The 19,801-nt window shown below is 39.9% G+C and overlaps 2 protein-coding genes across 5 annotated transcripts in view; both read left to right on the top strand.

Annotated features, from left to right (window-relative positions):
- The window catches only part of LOC117359853 (hornerin-like), a 153,108-nt gene that overhangs the window by 59,601 nt on the left and 73,706 nt on the right, over window positions 1-19,801 (top strand). The gene's annotated exons all lie outside the window — the stretch shown is intronic.
- Window positions 1-19,801, top strand: part of LOC117359856 (hornerin-like) — a 74,449-nt gene that overhangs the window by 53,492 nt on the left and 1,156 nt on the right. Inside the window, exons 2-8 of the mRNA XM_033943239.1 lie at window positions 14,804-14,927; window positions 15,633-15,746; window positions 15,866-15,976; window positions 16,111-16,224; window positions 16,342-16,455; window positions 16,970-17,080; window positions 17,980-18,090. Coding sequence (XP_033799130.1) covers window positions 14,822-14,927; window positions 15,633-15,746; window positions 15,866-15,976; window positions 16,111-16,224; window positions 16,342-16,455; window positions 16,970-17,080; window positions 17,980-18,090 — 781 coding nt within the window. The 5' untranslated portion in view covers window positions 14,804-14,821. The remainder of the gene's footprint in view (window positions 1-14,803; window positions 14,928-15,632; window positions 15,747-15,865; window positions 15,977-16,110; window positions 16,225-16,341; window positions 16,456-16,969; window positions 17,081-17,979; window positions 18,091-19,801) is intronic.

The raw sequence follows: 19,801 nt of genomic DNA, 5'->3' as shown, positions 1-19,801 counted from the left end.
ATACAATGTATTCTACCTTAGATAAGTCCTTCCAACAGTACAAGATGTTTTTAATAGCCAAGAATAATAAGATGTTAAGTAAATGAGCATTGGGTTCGGGAATAGAATATGTGAGACCATGTTGTCCAAGAATAATAATTTTAAGATGTAAGGGTTCATTAATATTTAGAATGGTGGATATGGTGCTCCAGACTTTATCCTAATACAATTTAATATGTGAGCATTGGTATAACATGTGCGGCAGTGTACCTTCGAATTTTCCACAGGACCAGCATAGATTGGAGCCTTCTTAGGAAAATTTTACAAGTTTATGCGGCATCCAGTGGAATTGATGTAGTAGAAAGTATATTGATTGAAGGACTGGAGCTGATCTAATAAGACTCTTGTCCACACTTTCTGCCAAAGCTCATCATCAGCGGAAATGTCTAAATCCGAATGCCATGTACTCATCATTAGTGATATAGACACAGGTGAAGTTTGTCTCAATAACGTGTACCATTTAGAGGCAACACCTTTAAGAAGAGCTATAGTAATAATATTTTGAAAGAGATCAGATATTGGTTTCAATTTTAGAAGTTCCGGAATTGAAGAACACATGAGTTTTAATTGAAGCCAATTAATATATTGATTAGCTGGTAGATTAAATTTATCACGCACTTCTTCAAAAGCCAACCATTAATTATTACATAAAAGATCTTGCAGTGTCCAGATATCATATTTTTGCCAAATAGGCCAATTCAAGGCGATGTTATTGATTTTCAATGTGTCATTGTTCCATAATGAAATCGATGTGGTGTCCTTCCATTTGATTTTCATAATGCTATCAAAATGTAAGAGAACCTTATATGTTGAATGGAAAATACAATTATATTTTTTCAGAGAGGAGGATATTGACAGGATGCAAACAAGATTTTTGGTACCATATAAGATTTTTTCCAGACAGCCAACTTTTTCTTAATTGAGCACTTCACCTTGAGTCAATTTATTGCATTTAAAGTGAATAATGAAGGTATAATAACATATAATTGTACATCTTGTAATATGTGAGAAATGTTATTAAGTGCACAGATCAATTTATTGAGTGAACTCCTTAGTAGTGTGTAACTACCACATTACCTGGCCAAGAACATTTTCCTGCTCACATTGAAGGGGCTGGTTGGCCTATGTCCTCTGCATGTCCCTTGTGTATCATTTGACACAAGCACCATACATTCACCTATTCCATGCTGTATACATAAAGGATATATGTAGTGGTGACTCAACATATGAGACATCTGTTGTTCTGGGAAGCAAATAGCATGTACAGCTGTGCTCAGGAATAGTGGTAGGGGAAGAACAGAAGAATTGCCATACTGTGAAAGACTGAAGGTCCATCAAGCCCAGTATCCTGTTTCCAACAGTGGCCAACCCAAGTCCCAAGTGGCATACAGATTTTATGCTGCTTATCCTAAGAATAAGCAGTGGATTTTCTCAAGCCATCTCAATAATGGCCTATGGAATTTTGTTTTAGGAAATCATTCAAACCTTTTTTAAACCCTGCCAAGCTGATTTCACCACATTCTCTGGCAATGATTTCCAGAGTTTAATTACACGTTGTGTGAAGAAATATTAATTCAATTTTTTTTAAAAGTTCATTATTTTTTATTGGTTTTGATGACAAATGAAGTACAGTTGACCATTACAGAGATAATACATCCAAGATATGAATAAAGTTGAGTATAATGTATGGTGGAAAACAGTCTGACTGCAAAATATGAAATGTTTGTTTTAAATCTATTACTTAGTAACTTCATCACTTAGTACCTTCTTAGTTACTACTACTTAGTAACTTCATCACATGACCTCTAGTCATAGTATTTTTGGAAAGGTTATACAAGCGATTCACATTTACACTCCACTCCACTCAGTATTTTAAAGACCTCTATCATATCACCCCTGAGCTGTCTCCAGGCTGAAGAGCCCTAGTCACTTTAGCCTATCCTCATAGGGAAGTTGTCCAATCCTTTTTATCATTTTTGTCAACCATTTTTGTACCTTTTCTAATTTTGAAATATATTTGTTGAGATAAGTTAACCAGGATTGCTCACAGTATTCAAGGTGCAGAGCTGTACCATAGAGCGATACAAGGACATTATAACATTTTCATCTTTATTTTTCCTTTCCTAATAATTCCTAACATTCTTTTTGCTTTCTTAGCCACCATACATTGAGATGAGGGGTTCAGTGTATCCTCAACAATAACACCTAAATATTTTTCCTGGGCAATGACTCTTAATATGGAACTCTGTTATCACATAGCTATAGTGTAGATTCCTCTTTCCCATATTCATCTCTTTGCACTTGTTCATATTAAACAACATCTACCATTTTGATGCCCAGGCTCTCAGTCTTGCAAGGTCCTCTTGCAATTTTTCACAAACATCTTGTGATTGAACAACTTTGTGTGATCAGCAAATTTACCCCCATAGATCAAAGTTATGGCTATAGAATTGTAACTATCATTACAACAGGTGTCTTGCAAAAGGATCTGGCTCTGTTAGAAATAGGATCTGTCTCACATAGCAGTTGATTTACAATATGGATTTCTAGCATAATCTGACAGGGATGAATCAGAAAATCAAGAATGATTGTAGAGATCTGTGTTGGGATTTACATGGTAAAACTGGTTCAATATAAAAATAAATAGCAATTGGAAATAAGGTCTTAGACATTTCCTCTTTCAACTGCAACTGTTGAAAGAATAGTGAAGATATAAGGACAGTGGCGTACCAAGGACAGGGCGGGGTGTGTGGACCGTTCTGGGTGCCAGCCAGCCGGGTCCCTCTCACGCTGCTCTAAACAGCACCTGCACCTCAGCGCAGCTGCCATACTTATTCCAAAAGCACAGTTAGCCGCACTGAAGTGCAGAAAGGTCCCACGATGACTACATCTGCCACCTCTGCTCTAGAAGACGTAAGTGAAATTGGAGGGGGTTGACCACCAGCCGCAGTCATTGTGGGACCTTGTTGCAACTCCCTGCTTCTGCCGGCCCACCCCCATCTGATGTCACTTATGTCTTCTGGATCAGAGGCAGCAGATGCAGTCAGTCATCGCTGGACCTTGCTGGTTTGGAGGGACAGAGGAGCATAGAAGAGTGGTGGAGGGAGAGAAAGGGGGTCAGGGTGGTATGGAAGGGTGGTGGATGGAGAGAAAGGGGGAAGATGCTGATGGAATTGTATAGGGAAAGGAGAGAGCGACATAAGGGCGAAGGGGGAAGGATACTGGATGGAATTGGGTTAGAGGGAAAGAAAGGGGGCAGATGCTCATGGAATTGATGTGCAGGGAAAGGGGAGAGAGACATAAGGGGGAAGGAATCTGGATGGAATTGGGTTGGAGGGGAAGAAAAGGGCAGATGCTGATGGAATTGGTATGTGGGGAAAGGATACTGGATAGAATTGGGTTGGAGGGAAAGAAAGGGGGCAGATGCTGATGGAAGTGGGGGAAGGGAGAGGAGAGAGTGAAATACCAGAACATGGGGGTGTGGGAGAGGGAAGGGAAGAAGAGGAGAAGAGAGAGATGCCAGACCATTAGAGGAGGGAAGGGAGAGATGAAAGGGGGAGGCATAAAGTTTCTGGAAGGGGAATAGCAGGAGAGAAGATGCCATACAGAAGGGGCAGAGAGAGGGCAGACAATGGATGAAAGGAAGAGAGTGATAAGAAGATGAGGAAAGCAGAAACCAGAGAAGACAAGGTAGAAAAAAATTATATTTATTTATTTTTTTGCTTTAGGGGAGATGCATCGCTGTTTCTGTGGTGTTGCATTGTATAGCAGAGTTCAGCTTCTTGGTGGTTCAATTTAACCTTTGTCTACATATTTCTATTTTATCCTCCCCCCACCCCCCTTTTACAAAACTGTAGAGCATTTTTTAGCACCGGCCGTGGTGGTAACAGCTCTGATGCTTAGAATTCTATGACAGTCTGAGCTGTTACCACCATGGCTAAAAACCACATTACAGTTTTGTAAAAGGGGGAAGGGTTAGTTTGCGATTACATAGTAGGCGATTACATAGTAGGCAAAGGTGTTTTCCGTGTTCTGTGTGTTCGAAAGACATGGTTTTCTGTTAGGATTGACTGTGCAGGATTGATCTGTACTACTCTGGCTTGTTTAGTTTTACAATGGGTGTATTGATGTTGTACTGCTCACTGGATTGTTACTAAAAATCATGTTTTTCATACATGGTATGATGGGGGGTGTCAAAAAAGTGATGGGCCCTGGGTGTCACATATGCTAGATACGCCACTTTGTACAGAAGATAATCATGTCTAGAGTGAGAAGGTCAGCTTGGAATGCTTACAGTGAATCTGTTCCGCAAATGAAGAGGAGCAAGAGAGATGAGATACAGTGGCGAAGATAAGAGTTAAAAGAGATGAGAAAACACAGCTTAGAAACAGCAGGACAGTGGCGAAGATAAGAGTTAAAAGAGATGAGAAAACACAGCTTAGAAACAGCAGGACAGTGGCGAAGATAAGAGTTAAAAGAGATGAGAAAACACAGCTTAGAAACAGCAGGACAGTGGCGAAGATAAGAGTTAAAAGAGATGAGAAAACACAGCTTAGAAACAGCAGGACAGTGGCGAAGATAAGAGTTAAAAGAGATGAGAAAACACAGCTTAGAAACAGCAGGACAGTGGCGAAGATAAGAGTTAAAAGAGATGAGAAAACACAGCTTAGAAACAGCAGGACAGTGGCGAAGATAAGAGTTAAAAGAGATGAGAAAACACAGCTTAGAAACAGCAGGACAGTGGCGAAGATAAGAGTTAAAAGAGATGAGAAAACACAGCTTAGAAACAGCAGGACAGTGGCGAAGATAAGAGTTAAAAGAGATGAGAAAACACAGCTTAGAAACAGCAGGGTGAAGCCCAGGAAAGTACAATATTGAGACAACACCACTCAACCAGTTATTTGACTGGAGCTGTGGAATCTCTGAGCATCCTCTTATCTGTACCATGACAACATCAAAGCATTTCTGAGCAAGCACATGGTAGTTCCAAACTGGCCACAACATGCCCAGTCCATAGAAATGTGTATAAAAATGACAACTGAGAAGAGGGGCCATTATATCAAGGATCAAGGGTCAAATGTTAGCAGGGAGCTCATGAGCCAAAGCAGAAGCAAACAAGATGTGATCGATTTGCTGGATTTTGTTAAATAACATTACTCCTTCTCCACTCCCTTTTACAAAACTGCAGCACAGTTTTTAGCTTCGGCCGTGGCGGTAACAGCTCAGATGCCTGTACTAAAGTGTAGCTTGCATTAAAGGAATTACCAGGATGCAGCAAATACTAAAAAGCCCAGGTTATACCTATGGGAGTCTTAGCATTTAGGGCACACTAATTTTTTTGCTATGTGCTAAGCTTAGTAAAAGGGCTCCATTGTGTCTTATTCATAGTCCACATCTTTCTTCCACCCTGTTCATAACACTACTGTCAGGTGAGTAACATTGGACATGCAGAGTTACTCATCTAGAAAGAGAAGAAACTGACTAATGAAATGAATGTGCAGCAATCTGGAGAGTAATCTGAAAATGGATACAATTGGGGTCATCTTTAACCCATCTTAATCCTTTCTGCTGCAGTTTTCAAATGTAGGCTACAAGTCTTTTTACTGACCTGACTAATCACTAATTATGCCTTTAGGAAATTCTTTAACTAGCTCGGAATCATTTGCTTGAAAATGGCACCAGTTTTTGAAGTGGAAAATTTTTAGCACAGTTACAGAAAGAGGCCATCAGGCCTCAATCCAAACAATAAATCCCTCAATAGGGGGGGTCCTTTTACTAAGCAGCGCTAACCAATTTAGCGCGTGCTAAAGATTAGCGCATGGTAAATTCTAAGGCACACATTATATTCTATAGGCGCCTTACCAGTGTGTGCTAATCTTTAGCATGTGCTTAATAGGTTAGCGCACCATATTGAAAGGAACCCTAGGACAGATACAATTTCTACAACTAAAAATAGCTTATTCTAATTCCCGGAAAACTACATGCAGATATTATAGAAAGTACAATGAGCCCTAAAATAGAGTTAAGATAACCCTTTTGAAATATAAATGTAACATATGCAGAAACTTGGAGGTTGGATAAGATAGCTTCTGTGTTACACAGTAGAGAATGGCAATTTGTCCCCTTCCCCACAGGAACTCAATTTCCCTGTCCTGTCCCCACGAGTTTTGTAGCTGTCCCTGCCCCATTCCTGTAAGTTCTGTCTTAACCACACAAACCTCAAACACACATGATTTTAAAGTGTTTGAGGCTTGTGCAGATGAGGACGGTCGGACGGAGATTGCAAAAACAGAGCACGGACAGGAAAAGAACTCACGGGGATGGGAAAATGAGCTCCCGCGGGGATGGGGAAAAATTTGACCCGTGTCATTCTCTATTACACAGCTTAAAAGTTGAAGCTTTCTTTCAGTTTCTTGTTAGAAATAGTTTATTGTCATAACATGGCTCATAGACCTTATTAAAGGGACTGAATATATAACATCAAGGGCAACATCACAGCAATTTTACCATAAAAGAAGTTATTGTACCAACAGGAATAGCATAATATTTGCAACAGAGTACTGAGTATCAGAAGGACCTAGTTCAAACATCAATGCTGCTCCTTGTGATTTCAGACGTCACTTAACCCGCCCATTACTTCAAGTACAAGAACTTAGTACCAGGGGCCGCCAAAAAGTTCTCAAAGCAACCAACAAAGTTGGGATGATCTCCATTGAGGGCTATACATGAGGAGGGGCATAATCAAAAGAAACGTATAAATCCAATTTAGATGTAGGGCTCTAGTCGCCCAAAGTCAGCAGTGACAGAATGTTTATTCTCGAAAAGTACATCCAAAATATATATATATTTTTTTATTGTCTACTTCTACGTCCAGCCATTCATCGTCCAGACCAGTGTTTTTCAAACACTTTTTTGGGCAAAGGCACACTTTTTTCATGAAAAAAATCACGAGGCACACCACCATTAGAAAATGTTAAAAAATTTAACTCTGTGCCTATATTGACTATATATAAAGTAATTCTCTTGAATAGGAATCAAATAAACACAAAGAAAGTATTTTATAATGCTGCCACCGCCAACAACACCGTTGGAGGCGGTGGCACTCAAGTGGCTAAAGAGCAGCAGTTTGACGGCCTAGGGACAACACTGGAGGGTGGCCAGCTGTGCACCCCCTTGGGACGTAAACCCGGGGTGGGGCAGACCGCCCCCCCCACCCTGGTATGCCACTATCTGTACCTCACTCCCTCCCAAGACCAAAAATTCTCCTTTCTTCTATTCCCCATGTACACAACCATCTCTTTCCCTCCCTTCCTCTCTCCAAAGTCCATGCCTTCTGTGTCCAAACACTCATTCCCTCCCCCACCTCAGCATCTCTTTCCCTCCCTTCCTCTCTCCCAAGTCCATTTCTTCTGTGTCCAAAAACGCATTCCCTCCCCCACCTCAGCATCTCTTTCCCTCCCTTCCTCTCTCCCAAGTCCATGCCTTCTGTGTCCAAAAACCCATTCCCTCCCCACCTCAGCATCTCTTTCCCTCCCTTCCTCTCTCCCAAGTTCATGCCTTGTGTCCAAAACGCACTCCCTCCCCCCTTTTGTGTTCCGTGTTTGCCTCCCAGCCCATCTTTGCAACTTTCTCAGCAAAACGAAGCTCAAGCCGCGAGGCTTGTCTTCTGCTTCCTGCCTGCCCTGCCGCGCACAAATAGCCGAACGGAAGTATTCTCCGACGTCAGCGCTGACGTCGGAGGGCAGGCTTTGCTTAAGCCCTCCCTCCGACGTCAGCACTGACATCGGGGAACGCTTGCGATCAGCTATATGTTAGCTGCAGAGCAGGCAGGAACAGAAGACGAGCCTCGCGGCTCGAGATGTATTGAACTCCGCGGGTCCCCCGTCCAGCTCTCTCCTGTCCACGTAGGGCGGACCGCCCCTCTCCCTAGACTGGTGGTACTGCCCTGATGGCGGCCCTGACCGTATGGCACACCAGGCAACATCTCGCGGCACACTAGTGTGCCGCGGAACAGCGGTTGAAAAACACTGGTCCAGACTGCTAGTATGTCTATGTTTATATCACATTCTTGTCCAAAAAATTATCAAAATCCCAAACACCTAGAACAAGACCTTTTGGACGTGGGAGCAAAGTAATGGACTGGCCACCCAGACATGGCAACACAGCAATGGGGCAATTTGCAGGGCCACATAAATATCTCTCCACAACTCCCATATAAGTATTGTTGAGTCCCCCAAAACCTACTATACCCACCTGTCTACAATCCCAGTAGCCCTTATGTCTGCAGGTGGCACCTATATGGCAGTACAGTAGGGTTTGGGTTTATTTTGGGTGGGCTCACATTTTTCACCATAAATGCAGTGGTTAGATTGGCTTATGGGCCTGCATCCTCCTCTCTATGGTTCACTAGCCCACCCCCCAGACTGCTTAAGCCACCTTTGTGCAACTCCACTAGGCTTTCCTAGGGCTGCCCAAACTTGCCTAAGGCCACTTCTGGGCAAAACCACACCATGCCTAGCCTTGCGCGAGATTAGGAGGCCCTATGCACCTCTTTAGGCTCCCAAAGAAGCCAACAATGTAGGCAGCCTGCTTTGAGATTTTTTTTTTAACGTGCATCCTGGTTGGCTGGTTAGACAGCGCTAGGACGCCTACTGCCACCTACAATCGGGACACCATTTATAGAATTTGCCCCTCAGTGTTCCAACGCTGATCTAATGCTCATAGAATTCCTATGAGCATTGGAGCAGCGTCAGAGCATTTAGCTCTGAATATATGAATATTCATTTTTATTTTACCTATATGGAACAGTGCTGAATATATGCTTAATAAGTTTACCATGCTGGAAATAACCATTTACTTCAGATCCTTTGAATATCACCCACTCACAGCCCCATATTATACAGGTAGTTTCAGACTGTCTTGTATTTTCAGCTCGGGACTATCTGTATATTTTTGAAAAAAATAGTTGGATAGTGAACTGAAAACAAAACTTTGTGTAATTATTGTCTTATATGTTTTTAATGCAAGATTGTACAGAAGTCTGATTTCTCTTATACATCATTTTAAAGAGTTTCTTTGTCCATCATCTTGGATGGTTTAGAAGATTTTTGTGGAATAACAATGTAGTAGTAATAAATACAATTTAAAAAATGTATTTGGATAAATTGATTGAAAAATCATGCATAAAAATGCAGATTTGGACCTACTAAATATTCTCCTGTATATTAATCTCTTTCCACTGATTCTAAATAATCCTTATTTTAATTTTCATTGAAACCCTTGACCAACTACTGAGTACTGAAGTTTATATAATCACAGTAGCAAAGTGTGAATCACAAAAGTATTACAGTATATAACAAACCTTTATAAATCAGATATAATCATAATGATCCAGTACAACTCATAATGAGTCTGTAAAGTTGCCAGCTATATTCTGATTTCCTTAAATTCATTGTTTCTTTAGAAACATGGCAGATAAAGGCCAAATGGCACATTCAGTCTGTCCCACATTTTCTTGATTTCAAACATAGGGCTCCTTTTACAAAGGTGCGCTAAGCGTTGTAGAACGCGCTAAACATTAGCATGCACTAACCACACACTATGCGTGTATGTTAGTCTATGGATGCGTTAGTGCGAGCGCTAAAATCATACCGCACCTTGGTAAAACAGGGGAATAGTCTTTGTTCACCACCTCTACCAGGAGACCATTCCACGCATTTACAACCCTTTCTGTAAAATGTATTTCCTTACATTTCTCCTGAGCCTATTATCTCTTAACTTCATCCTATGCCCTCTAATTCCTTTCAAATGAAATAACCTCATCTCATGCGTATTTATGCAAGGAAGGTATTTAATAAACATCTCTATCATAACTCCACTTTCCCGCCTTTCCTCCAAAATATACATATTGAGGTCTCTAAGTCTGTCCCCATACGCTTTATGATGAAGACCATGCACCATTGTAGTAGCCTTCCTCTGGACCGAGTCTATCCTGTTTATATCTTGTTGAAGGTGCGGCATCCAGAATTGTAAACAGTATTCAAAATGAGATCTCACCAGAGTCTTATACAAGTGCATCAATACCTCCATTTTCCTACTAGTCATATCTCTTCCTATGCACCCTAGTATCCTTCTAGCTTTCGCTGTTGCCTTTTCAACCTATTTGGCCACATCATCACATACTTTCACACCCATGTCCCTCTCCTCTTTATTTCACAAATGTTTTTAACCCTATAAACAGTTCCATTCCTTCGGGTTTTTGGAACCCAAATGCATTTCTTAGCAATAAATCTTAGCTGTCAAATTTTAGATCATTCTTCAAGCTTTGCTAGGTCCTTCCTCATCTTATTTACACTATCAGAGGTGTTTACTCTATTGCTTACTGGTAACATCCCTTACCTCAGAGTGATCTCCATTGACCACTATCTTCTTTTGACTTCCACGGAACCAGTTTCATACCCAGTCCATAACTTTAGGGCTCATACCAAGGGAACTCAGTTTATTAGACGCTTGTATGGAACACTGTCAAAGGTTTTGCTAAAATCTAAATATACTCCCTCTGTCTCACCACCACCTGGTCCCTAACATTGTCATAGATGTAGTTTCAATGCTTTTTTTTTTTTTGGTAGGGGTATGGGAGGAAGAGGACAAAGTGAAAATAGGATCTCTGTCTCCCATTCTCGATTCCAATATTAAATTAAAATTCCCTTCTTTCTCCAGTACTACAACAAAATGCCCGACTTGTGGAAGTAGCAGCTGCAGGGTACTTAATATTGCTAAATAGACTAGGTATTTCTTCATAGGAATGAAGTTCTAACTCTCAGATGTACTAAAGGTAAATCATGCTAGACTAATCTGATTGAATTCTTTGACTGGGTGACCAGAGAATTGGATCAAGGACATGTGCTAGATGTAATTTACTTAGATTTCAGCAAAGTCTTTGACACGGTTCCTCATAAGAGACTCTTAAATAAACTCCATGGGCTGAAGTTAGGGCCCAAAGTGGTGAACTGGATTAGAAACTGGTTGATGGACAGATGCCATAAAGTGGTGATAAATGGATTCGCTCAGAGGAGGGTCAGGTGTGTAGTGGAGTAGCTCAATGATTGGTGCTGGGACCAATTCCGTTTAATATGTTTGTGAGCAACATTGCTGAAGGGTTAGAAGGTAAGGGCAGCCTTTTTGCGAATGATACCAAGATTTGTAACAGAGTGGACACCCCAGAGGGAGTATAAAACATGAAAAAGGATCTGCAAAAGTTAGAATGATCTAGCATCTGACAATTAAAATTCAATGTGAAGAAGTGCAGAGTGATACATTTGGGGGGGGGGTAGAAATCTGAGGGAACCATATGTGCTGAGAGGTGAGAGGCTGATAAGCACAGGTGGAGAGAGGGATCTTGGGGTGATTGTGTCTGAGGATCTAAAGGCAGCTTAACAGTGTGATAAGGCATTGGCTGTAGCCATAAGTATGCTAGGCAGTATAGAAAGAGGAGTAACCAGCAGAAGAAGGGCATTGGTGAGGCCGCACTTGGAGTGTTGTGTTCTGTTTTGGAGGCCGTATCTGGCGAAGGATATCAAAAGACTTGAAGCGGTCCAGAGGAAGATGACAAAAATGGTAAGAGGTTTGAACAAAAAAGTATGAGAAGAGACAAAAGAACTAAATATGCATACGCTGGAGGAGAGGAGGGTCAGGTAAGATATGATACAGATGTTTAAATACTTGAAAGGTATTAATATAGAACCAAATCTTTTCCAGAGAAGAAAAAAAATGGTAAAACTAGAGGGCATACTTTGAGGTTACATGGAGGAAGACTTAGGAGCAATGTTAGGAAATTCTTCTTCATGGAGAAGGTGGTAGATGTCTGGAATGCCCTCCCAAGGGAAGTGGTGGAGAGGAAAACAGTGATGGAATTCAAAAAAGTGTGGGATAAAAATAGAGGATCTCTAATTAGAAAACAAAGGATGTAAATTAAAGAACTAAGCTCAGTATTGGACAGACCTGCATGGCCTGTGTCCAATATATGGTGATTCGGTGTAGGGTAGGCATCAATGGGAACTCCACTAATTTGGAACACGAGGATGTTGCTGGCCAGACTTTATGGTAGATATCCTGCAAACAACGGGATGGTTGGAAAAGCTGGAGTGAGCTTGGATGGCAGCTTCAGCATTTGGAATCTAGGACAATACTGGACTTTACAGTCTGTGATCCAGAAATATCAAAGAAGAGACAAATTAATTGAATCAGGAATTTTTTAATGATTATAACTTATGGGCAGGCTGGATGGACTGTTCAGGTCTTTATCTGCTGTCATTTACTATGTTATTATCCCCCTCTTTTACAAATGCATAGCACGTGTTTAAGCACCGGCGGCAGCGGTAACTACTCCAACCCTCATAGGAATTCTATGAGCGTTGGAACAGTTACTGCCACTGCTGGCGCTAAAACCTGCGCTATGTATTCATAAAAGAGGGGGTATGTTACTAATATTAACAAGCAAAATATGGTTTGCTTAGGAAATGTCTTGGTGCTCAAAAGTATTGGAAACGTCTATACCAGGGGTGCCCACACTTTTTTGGGCTTGCGAGCTACTTTTAAAATGACCAACTCAAAATGATCTACCAACAGTAAAATTAAAAAAAAAAACCACAAAGCACACTGTATGCAGAGAAAATATTAATTATCATTTGTATTCAGGTTTATTTTTCAGAGATCAAGGTAGATGACTTTAAAATATGCAATGTCACCTCAGTAACAACTATACAAAAATAGACAAAATATACCCCCTCCCCTTTTACTAAACCGTGATAGTAGTTTTTAGCGCAGTGAGCTGCGCTGAATGCCTCTCCCAGCTCCCGATGCTAAAAACCACTATCGTGGTTTAGTAAAAGGGGGCCATAGTGAAAAATATAGATATAAATTCTCAAAACAGACACATTTTGAACACTAAATTGAAAATAAAATTATTTTTCCTACCTTTTTATCTAGTGATTTCATGAGTCTTTAGTTGCACTTCCTTCTTCTGTAAATCCAATATTTCTTTCTTTCTGTCTTTCTTTTTGCCCCCTCCCCTTTTCTTTCTGTCTCTCTTTCTACCCCTGCCCCCTCTTTATTTCTGTCTTTCTTTCTCTCTCCCCCTGCCCTCATAAGCCATCATGCTAATTTCTCCACTTCCCCGATTCTTTTTGTCTCTCCCTGCCGCCCCTCCTCCCCATAAGCCACCACGCTGATTTCTCCCTGCTTCCCCGAGCCAGGCCTGGTGTGTACAAGTGCTGGGCCCACAAGACTTTAACTCCGACGTCACCCCAATGAAGGAGCTGCGGCACCCACAGGCAGGTACCCATCCCTGGGCCACCATAGCAAACTTTGGTTGTAGAATGAATCATCTGAGTTTGCATTATGGCCTATGGGGAACTTTGCTTTGATATATGAGTGCTTTGGCTTACAAGCATGCTTCTATAACAAATTATGCTTGTAAATCAAAGTACTACTGTATATTTTTCTGCTACATTTCCTTGGTTTCCGATTGTATTTCTTTGAGAATCTTCTTTTTTCTTTACATATAGCACAAAATAGTCACTTGATACTAACTGTACAATTATTAATATTTATTCTGTACTATATTCACATACCACAATGTTTATCTTTCTTACATCAAGCTTACTATTGGTAGAAATAGGAATATCTGAGGTGATCAAAACTTCTTCATTCTTCACAATTCTGTCAGGGTCATGACCCAAGTCTTTCTCATATCACATAGTTATATCACTTTATACATTTTCATAAATGGATGGTATATTCATTTCCCTTTCTGTATACAGGCCTTCTCACTTCACCATATTACACACAGTGATGATACATAATTGTTACCTGTTTTGTGCTTCAGAATGTGCATTTGTCAGTTTAACCAGATTTTTTAATGCTGACTGTGAACCAAGTTGTCTGTAATTCACTAACCAATGCTTCAATTATCAGTCTTTCATCCATAGCTTTATGTTCACCTCTCCTTAACCATCTAAATGTCAAATTTTGATCTATTTATATTTTCTATTTATATCATTGCATTTAGCCATTTTCTCAGTTATGCAAAACAAAACAAAATGAGAAAAAAATGAGATACAAAAATGAGATTAAAAAAAAATTTGTGTTTCCACCTCTCACTTACTAAGGTAGCATTTTTAGCGCACGCTACAGATTAGCGCACGTTAACCCCTGTGCTACATGGAAAAACTAACACCTGATCAATGGAGGCGTTAGCGTCTAGCGTGCACGGCATTGTAGCGCTAGCACAGCTTAGTAAAAGGAGCCCTAAAAGTCATAGTAAGTCGTACAAGATTGTACTTTCTCTGATTGCTTTTCAAAGATATCCTGAGTGATTGTATATAGATGCCTCACGTGTTTTAAGTTTTTATTACGTTTTTGTTGTTATTCAAAGTTTGTTTGTTTTTCAATGATTTTGTATGATTTTACTGTTCCTTGCCTAGATTTGTATATAGGTGGGTTATAAATAAATTTTAAAATAAATAAACAAATAAGAAGATTACATTGGGAGATGTACACTTTACCTTTGGGCCAAAAATTAAAAGAATTGTCATAATTAATTGGGCGATGCTGAATTCCTATGTCCTCATCAATGAAGTCACCAATGCAATTAAGATGCTGATGTGGCATGGGGAGGAACACTATTTGTGTATATAAATGGATCATTCACACAGATAAGACCAAAGACTCACAGATCCATTCTCATTATTCTGCATTGAACTAGAGAGAGAAAGAGAGAAACATGTCTGCCAAGGGTGGTAATGGTGCAGGACTGTGCAATCAGCAGACATCAAGCCAACAGAATCAAGGCAACAACTCATGCCAAAATATAGGACAAGGTTATAATCGTAAGTTATATTTCATGATTATTGCTTCTAATCTTGATAGTTTGCAATTATGTTCCTAGGATGAAGGGGTTATATTTCATTTTTAAGCATATCCATAATGATATAGTCCTAAATTAATGGCTCTGTAACAGGATGATACACTGCTAGGTAGTAAACCCAGATAATGTTTGCAAACGTAAATTCAGCAACTCTGGGTAGCCTCTGAAATGGGAGGAGAATATATATTGTAACTATCAAATAGTGACACATACTGTCTTATCTTATATCTATTCATATCCCACTTATAAATCCTAAGGGGTTGCTAAACAGTTTATATTGAATAGTGATCAGGTACTCTTAAGTATTTTCCTATCTGTCTCGGCAAACTCGCAAACCAGCTATGATGTATGGGGCAATTAACCAGTTTTAAGGTTCAAGGAAATAACACTAGATTCTGAAATGAGTTAAAGTCCACATTTTCAGTCCAAAGAAAGTAGTTATAATGGCTTGTTTATAAACAGAAAAGTAAAAATTTTGGAGGAGGAAGCTCCTGACATCTGTGAAAGAAAAACCATTGCATGCATTAGCAGTTCCATTTTGCCTTTTCAGTTTAAGACAATACAAAGTGGATTACAATAAAATAAGCCAGAAAACAAAAATAAGCAGATTATACAAAGGCTTCAGAGACTCAGTCTGTATTCTATTCTATTCTATTTTACATTGCAGAAACATCTACAAGTAGCCAGGACAATGCCTGTGGAGGACAGAGGAGTCAGAGCTCACAGAATTCACAGGTTGTAGTGAATAACTCCTGCCCACAGAAAGGTCAAGTGTCTGGACGTGAGTTTTGTTCCATTGTAATAGTTTTCTGTAGAAGCAATTTAAAGGTTATAGATTATTTTTAGAGATTTTTACATTCATAGAATCATACAGTAGTTGCTTTTTTGTTCTCTCTTCAGAAACATCTACAATTGGTCAGGTCAGTAGCTGTGGAGGACAGGGGAATCAGAGTTCACAGAGCTCTCAGGTTATAGCTGGCTCCTGTCAACAGAAAAGTCAAGTGATTGGGCGTAAGTTTTATTTCATTGCAATACTTTTGCCTTAGAAACTACTGTATATAAAAGTTATTGATTGATCTTTAAAGATGTTTACATACATTCTTGTAGACTCATACAGTAGTTTTTTCTCTGTTCTATATCTTCAGAAATATCTACATCTGGTCAGGGCAGTGGTTGTGGAGGACAGCAGAGCCAGAGCTCACAGAGTTCTCAGGTTGTAGTGAATAACTCCTCCCAACAGAAAGGTCAAATGTCTGGACGTAAGTTTTGTTTCATTGCAAATCTTTATTTGTAGAAACTATTTATAATTATCGATTGAGCATTGCATATGTTTACATTCATAAAATTACACACCCTTAATGGTTCTATATCTTCAGAATCATCTACATTTGTTCAGAGCAGTGGCTGTGGAGGACAGCAGAACCAGAGCTCACAGATCTCCCAGGTTTCAGTAAATAACTTCTGCCAAAAGAATAATCAAGTCTCTGGACGTAAGTTTTAATGTATTTCAATCAATTTTTATAGAGAAACTGTTTTTAAACTGTTGTGCTATCTTTTGGGATTTCTGCATTCACAAACACTAAAAATGATTTAATAGAAGAATAGATAATTCTATTACTGAGAAAGAAATTTTATTTAATATCACTAAAGAGTAAAGGTTTATAGTTTAAATGTTTCCTTTAATGTCAGTACAAATCTTGTTGGAACTCCTTTATAAAAAATGAATTTGGACTATTTCATTGGTTTTGTTTATAACTCCTTGAAGAAATGAAACCCAACTATTAATAAACAATTAAATCTACTACAGTGGTTTTCAAATTGATATGCCAAAACAAAATTTGCGCTATGTGGTTTTTGGCCAAGATTTGAAGATTAGAGTACAAAGCTATTTTTGAAAAAGTTTAAATGGGGATTAAACATTAGGAAACTATGAAAAATAAGGCTCTTCCATAGCAAGATTCCTTAGAATCATACTTCAAATTCTGTTCCATTCTATGTTATTAGAAACATCTACATCTGTCCAAGGTAGTGGCTGTGGAGGACAGTGGAGTCAAAGCTCACAGAGCTCTCAAGTTGTAGCCGGCTCCTGCCAACAGAAAGGTCAACTCTCTGGACGTAAGTTTTAATGTATAACATTTGGCCTTTGCACCACTGTACTCCTGCAACACTTAAATCACAAAACCATTTCAATAAAGCACATAACAGTCTTATATATTGGCAATAGCTTGGACTCAGCTTTATTTACTTCATCAAGAATTCAATAACTATGCAGTTCCATTATCACCCTTGTTCCTAGGCAGCCCTAACTCTTCTCTTCCACATCAGCTGGTCAGTCATGACCTAGCTTCTCTGTATCACCAAATCACAAAAACTCATTTTTAGTTCCAAGTATTCCATTTATAAGAGCAGCGGTGTCACCTAGCCTCATAGCTATATGTGGCGGTGTCGCACACAGTATATAATATCATCATACCTCTTAAACCCCCAAAACCACTGACTGCCTGGAAGGTCCCCTCCCATTATCCTCACAGCTATGTCTGTTCCCCACCTCCAAACCCCCTGCAATCACAACAGACCCACAACTACCCTCCCCATGGATCCCATCTACAAGAAAACAAAATTCTATACTCCCCTTCCAACACTCCACCCAATTGGAGTGGGAAAGGAGGTCAAATTAAAACCACTGAACCAACCTCCCTCCTAAACCCGATTCCCTAATTATCCCCTGTTAGCCTATCAATTCCTGTATAACACTTCCCCTCCCACTCAAATCCAACCAATCCATGATTCTCTCGAGCCTCCCAATCCCTATCCACCCTTCCATAGCAACAAAACCCCAATACTAAGCCAAATTATCCTTCCACCCCTCCCCCGACTCCTTCAATACAATGCCGATACAGATTATACTGTAGTTATGTATACTTGGCTATCCTATAAAAAAGTTTCAAATGAGCAGCAAACAGGTGCAACACAGCACATAATCAAACACCTTCTGTTTTATTCTATTTTATCAGAAACATCTATCTCTGTTCAGGGCGGTAACTGTGGAGGACAGTCAAGTCAGAGCTCCCAGAGCTCTCAAGTTGGAGTTGGCTCCTGCCAACAGAATAGTCAAGTCTCTGGCCGTAAGTTTTATTACATTAGAACAATTTTCCTTTGTGTAGGGTTACCAGATTTTAGTTAAATAAAATCTGGAACCTTAGCTCCACCCCCAGGCCTGTATAGTTCTGCCTTGTTCCACCCACATCATGCCCCAACCCTGCTCTTTCAACCCTTTCAAAGTGCCGGGTTTTGAAAAGCTATCTGGATGCCCAGACATGCCCTCTAAAAATAAGACATGTCTGGATAAATCTGGATGTCTGGTAACCCTAGCTTTGTGTATCTTGAGTCAATTTCACCTTCCAAGGGTAGTTATGCTGTAGGTTAGTGTGTTCAGTACTCATAGGTGAAGCTTTTGATTCATTCCAAAATAAAGAAAAAATTATACAATAAATTTATTATACAGAAAAATGACTACTAGTGACCATTTTTACCATGCACCTTCTAGACACCAAGACATAGGAAGGTAGGCCTGATGGATGTGAGAGGATGGGGGATTTATATATCAGATGCCATTCAGGATAAAGGGGACCACAAGGTTATTGTACCTAACTCCTTTATAAAGCAACCCAGGTGAATTGGCCTGTGATTTCAAAGCACAGTGGTTCCAAGATGAAAAAATAACTCCCGCTTTTTTCAGCTATAATGCTACTTATGGCATTCAGTGCCATAGTTATGAGGTGTTTTGTATATATTTGATTGCTTTGGCCATTCTTAGTAGTTACACTGCAGTTTCTTTGCTAACCCTGTATTAGATTATCATTATCTTAATTTTATTATTTTTTTAGGACAAGTCATGGTTGTTATAGCTTTAGCACTGCCTGATAATGTCCCACTTTATATTTTCAGTGGTTGAATTTACAAGTTTACATTAATTTTTCAGTAGATTACAACTTCAAACAATGTTATTCTGTGCACATAAAAAAGGCAGCAAACAATGGGACCTTAAATAATTCTTATAGATTGTGGAAAGGAGGAATGTGTGGTGCAGTGGTTAGATCTAACAGCTTCAGCACCCTGGGGTTGTGGGTTCAAACCCCACGCTGCTCCTTGTGACCCTGAGCATGCCACTCTGTCCTCCATGGCCCCAGGTACATTAGATAGTTTGTGAGCCTACTAGGACAGATAGGGAAAATGTTTGAGTACCTGATTGTAAAACCGCTTAGATAAACCTTGATAGGTGGAATATAAATACCTAATAAACTTGAAACTTGAAAGCACTAGAGGGGAAATTCTAAAAACTGTCACCTGTAGGCACCCTCCCAACACATAAATTAATTGAAAAATGTTGTTAGAAATGGAAGAGGCCTAAAACACCTACGTAGGCATGATTCATGCATAGATAAGTGGTAATCAGCTGATGGCAAGTTGCAGTCTAGTTTCAGTATCCCCCAGCAAAGATAGGCAGTTGAAAAATAGGCCAGGTTTTTCAGGCCTACATTTTAGCCGCCTATCTGTGCGTGAATCAGGCACGATTCTCTAACTACCACTGTCGTGTGATTGACACCCTGGAGTGTAAGGGGGTAAGGGAGTGCTACACTTGTCAGAGCTTCTCTTTTGTAGTGATGTCTTCTAATATTCAGATTCTTGACTTCTGAGGCCTCATAAATTGCTTGTTGAAATATAATTAAAAATATGTTTTAAACTATTGAACATAATAAACTAAAGGCTGCTTTTACAAAGTCCCATTAGTGGCTGCTGTTGTGGTAACCGCTTCGATGCCCATAGGGATTTAAT

Source organism: Geotrypetes seraphini, chromosome 4 (assembly GCF_902459505.1).
Source record: "Geotrypetes seraphini chromosome 4, aGeoSer1.1, whole genome shotgun sequence".
Taxonomy (NCBI): Eukaryota; Metazoa; Chordata; class Amphibia; order Gymnophiona; family Dermophiidae; genus Geotrypetes; species Geotrypetes seraphini.
Note: the sequence above shows the minus strand (reverse complement) of the source record. Positions and strands in the feature narration are given on the sequence as shown.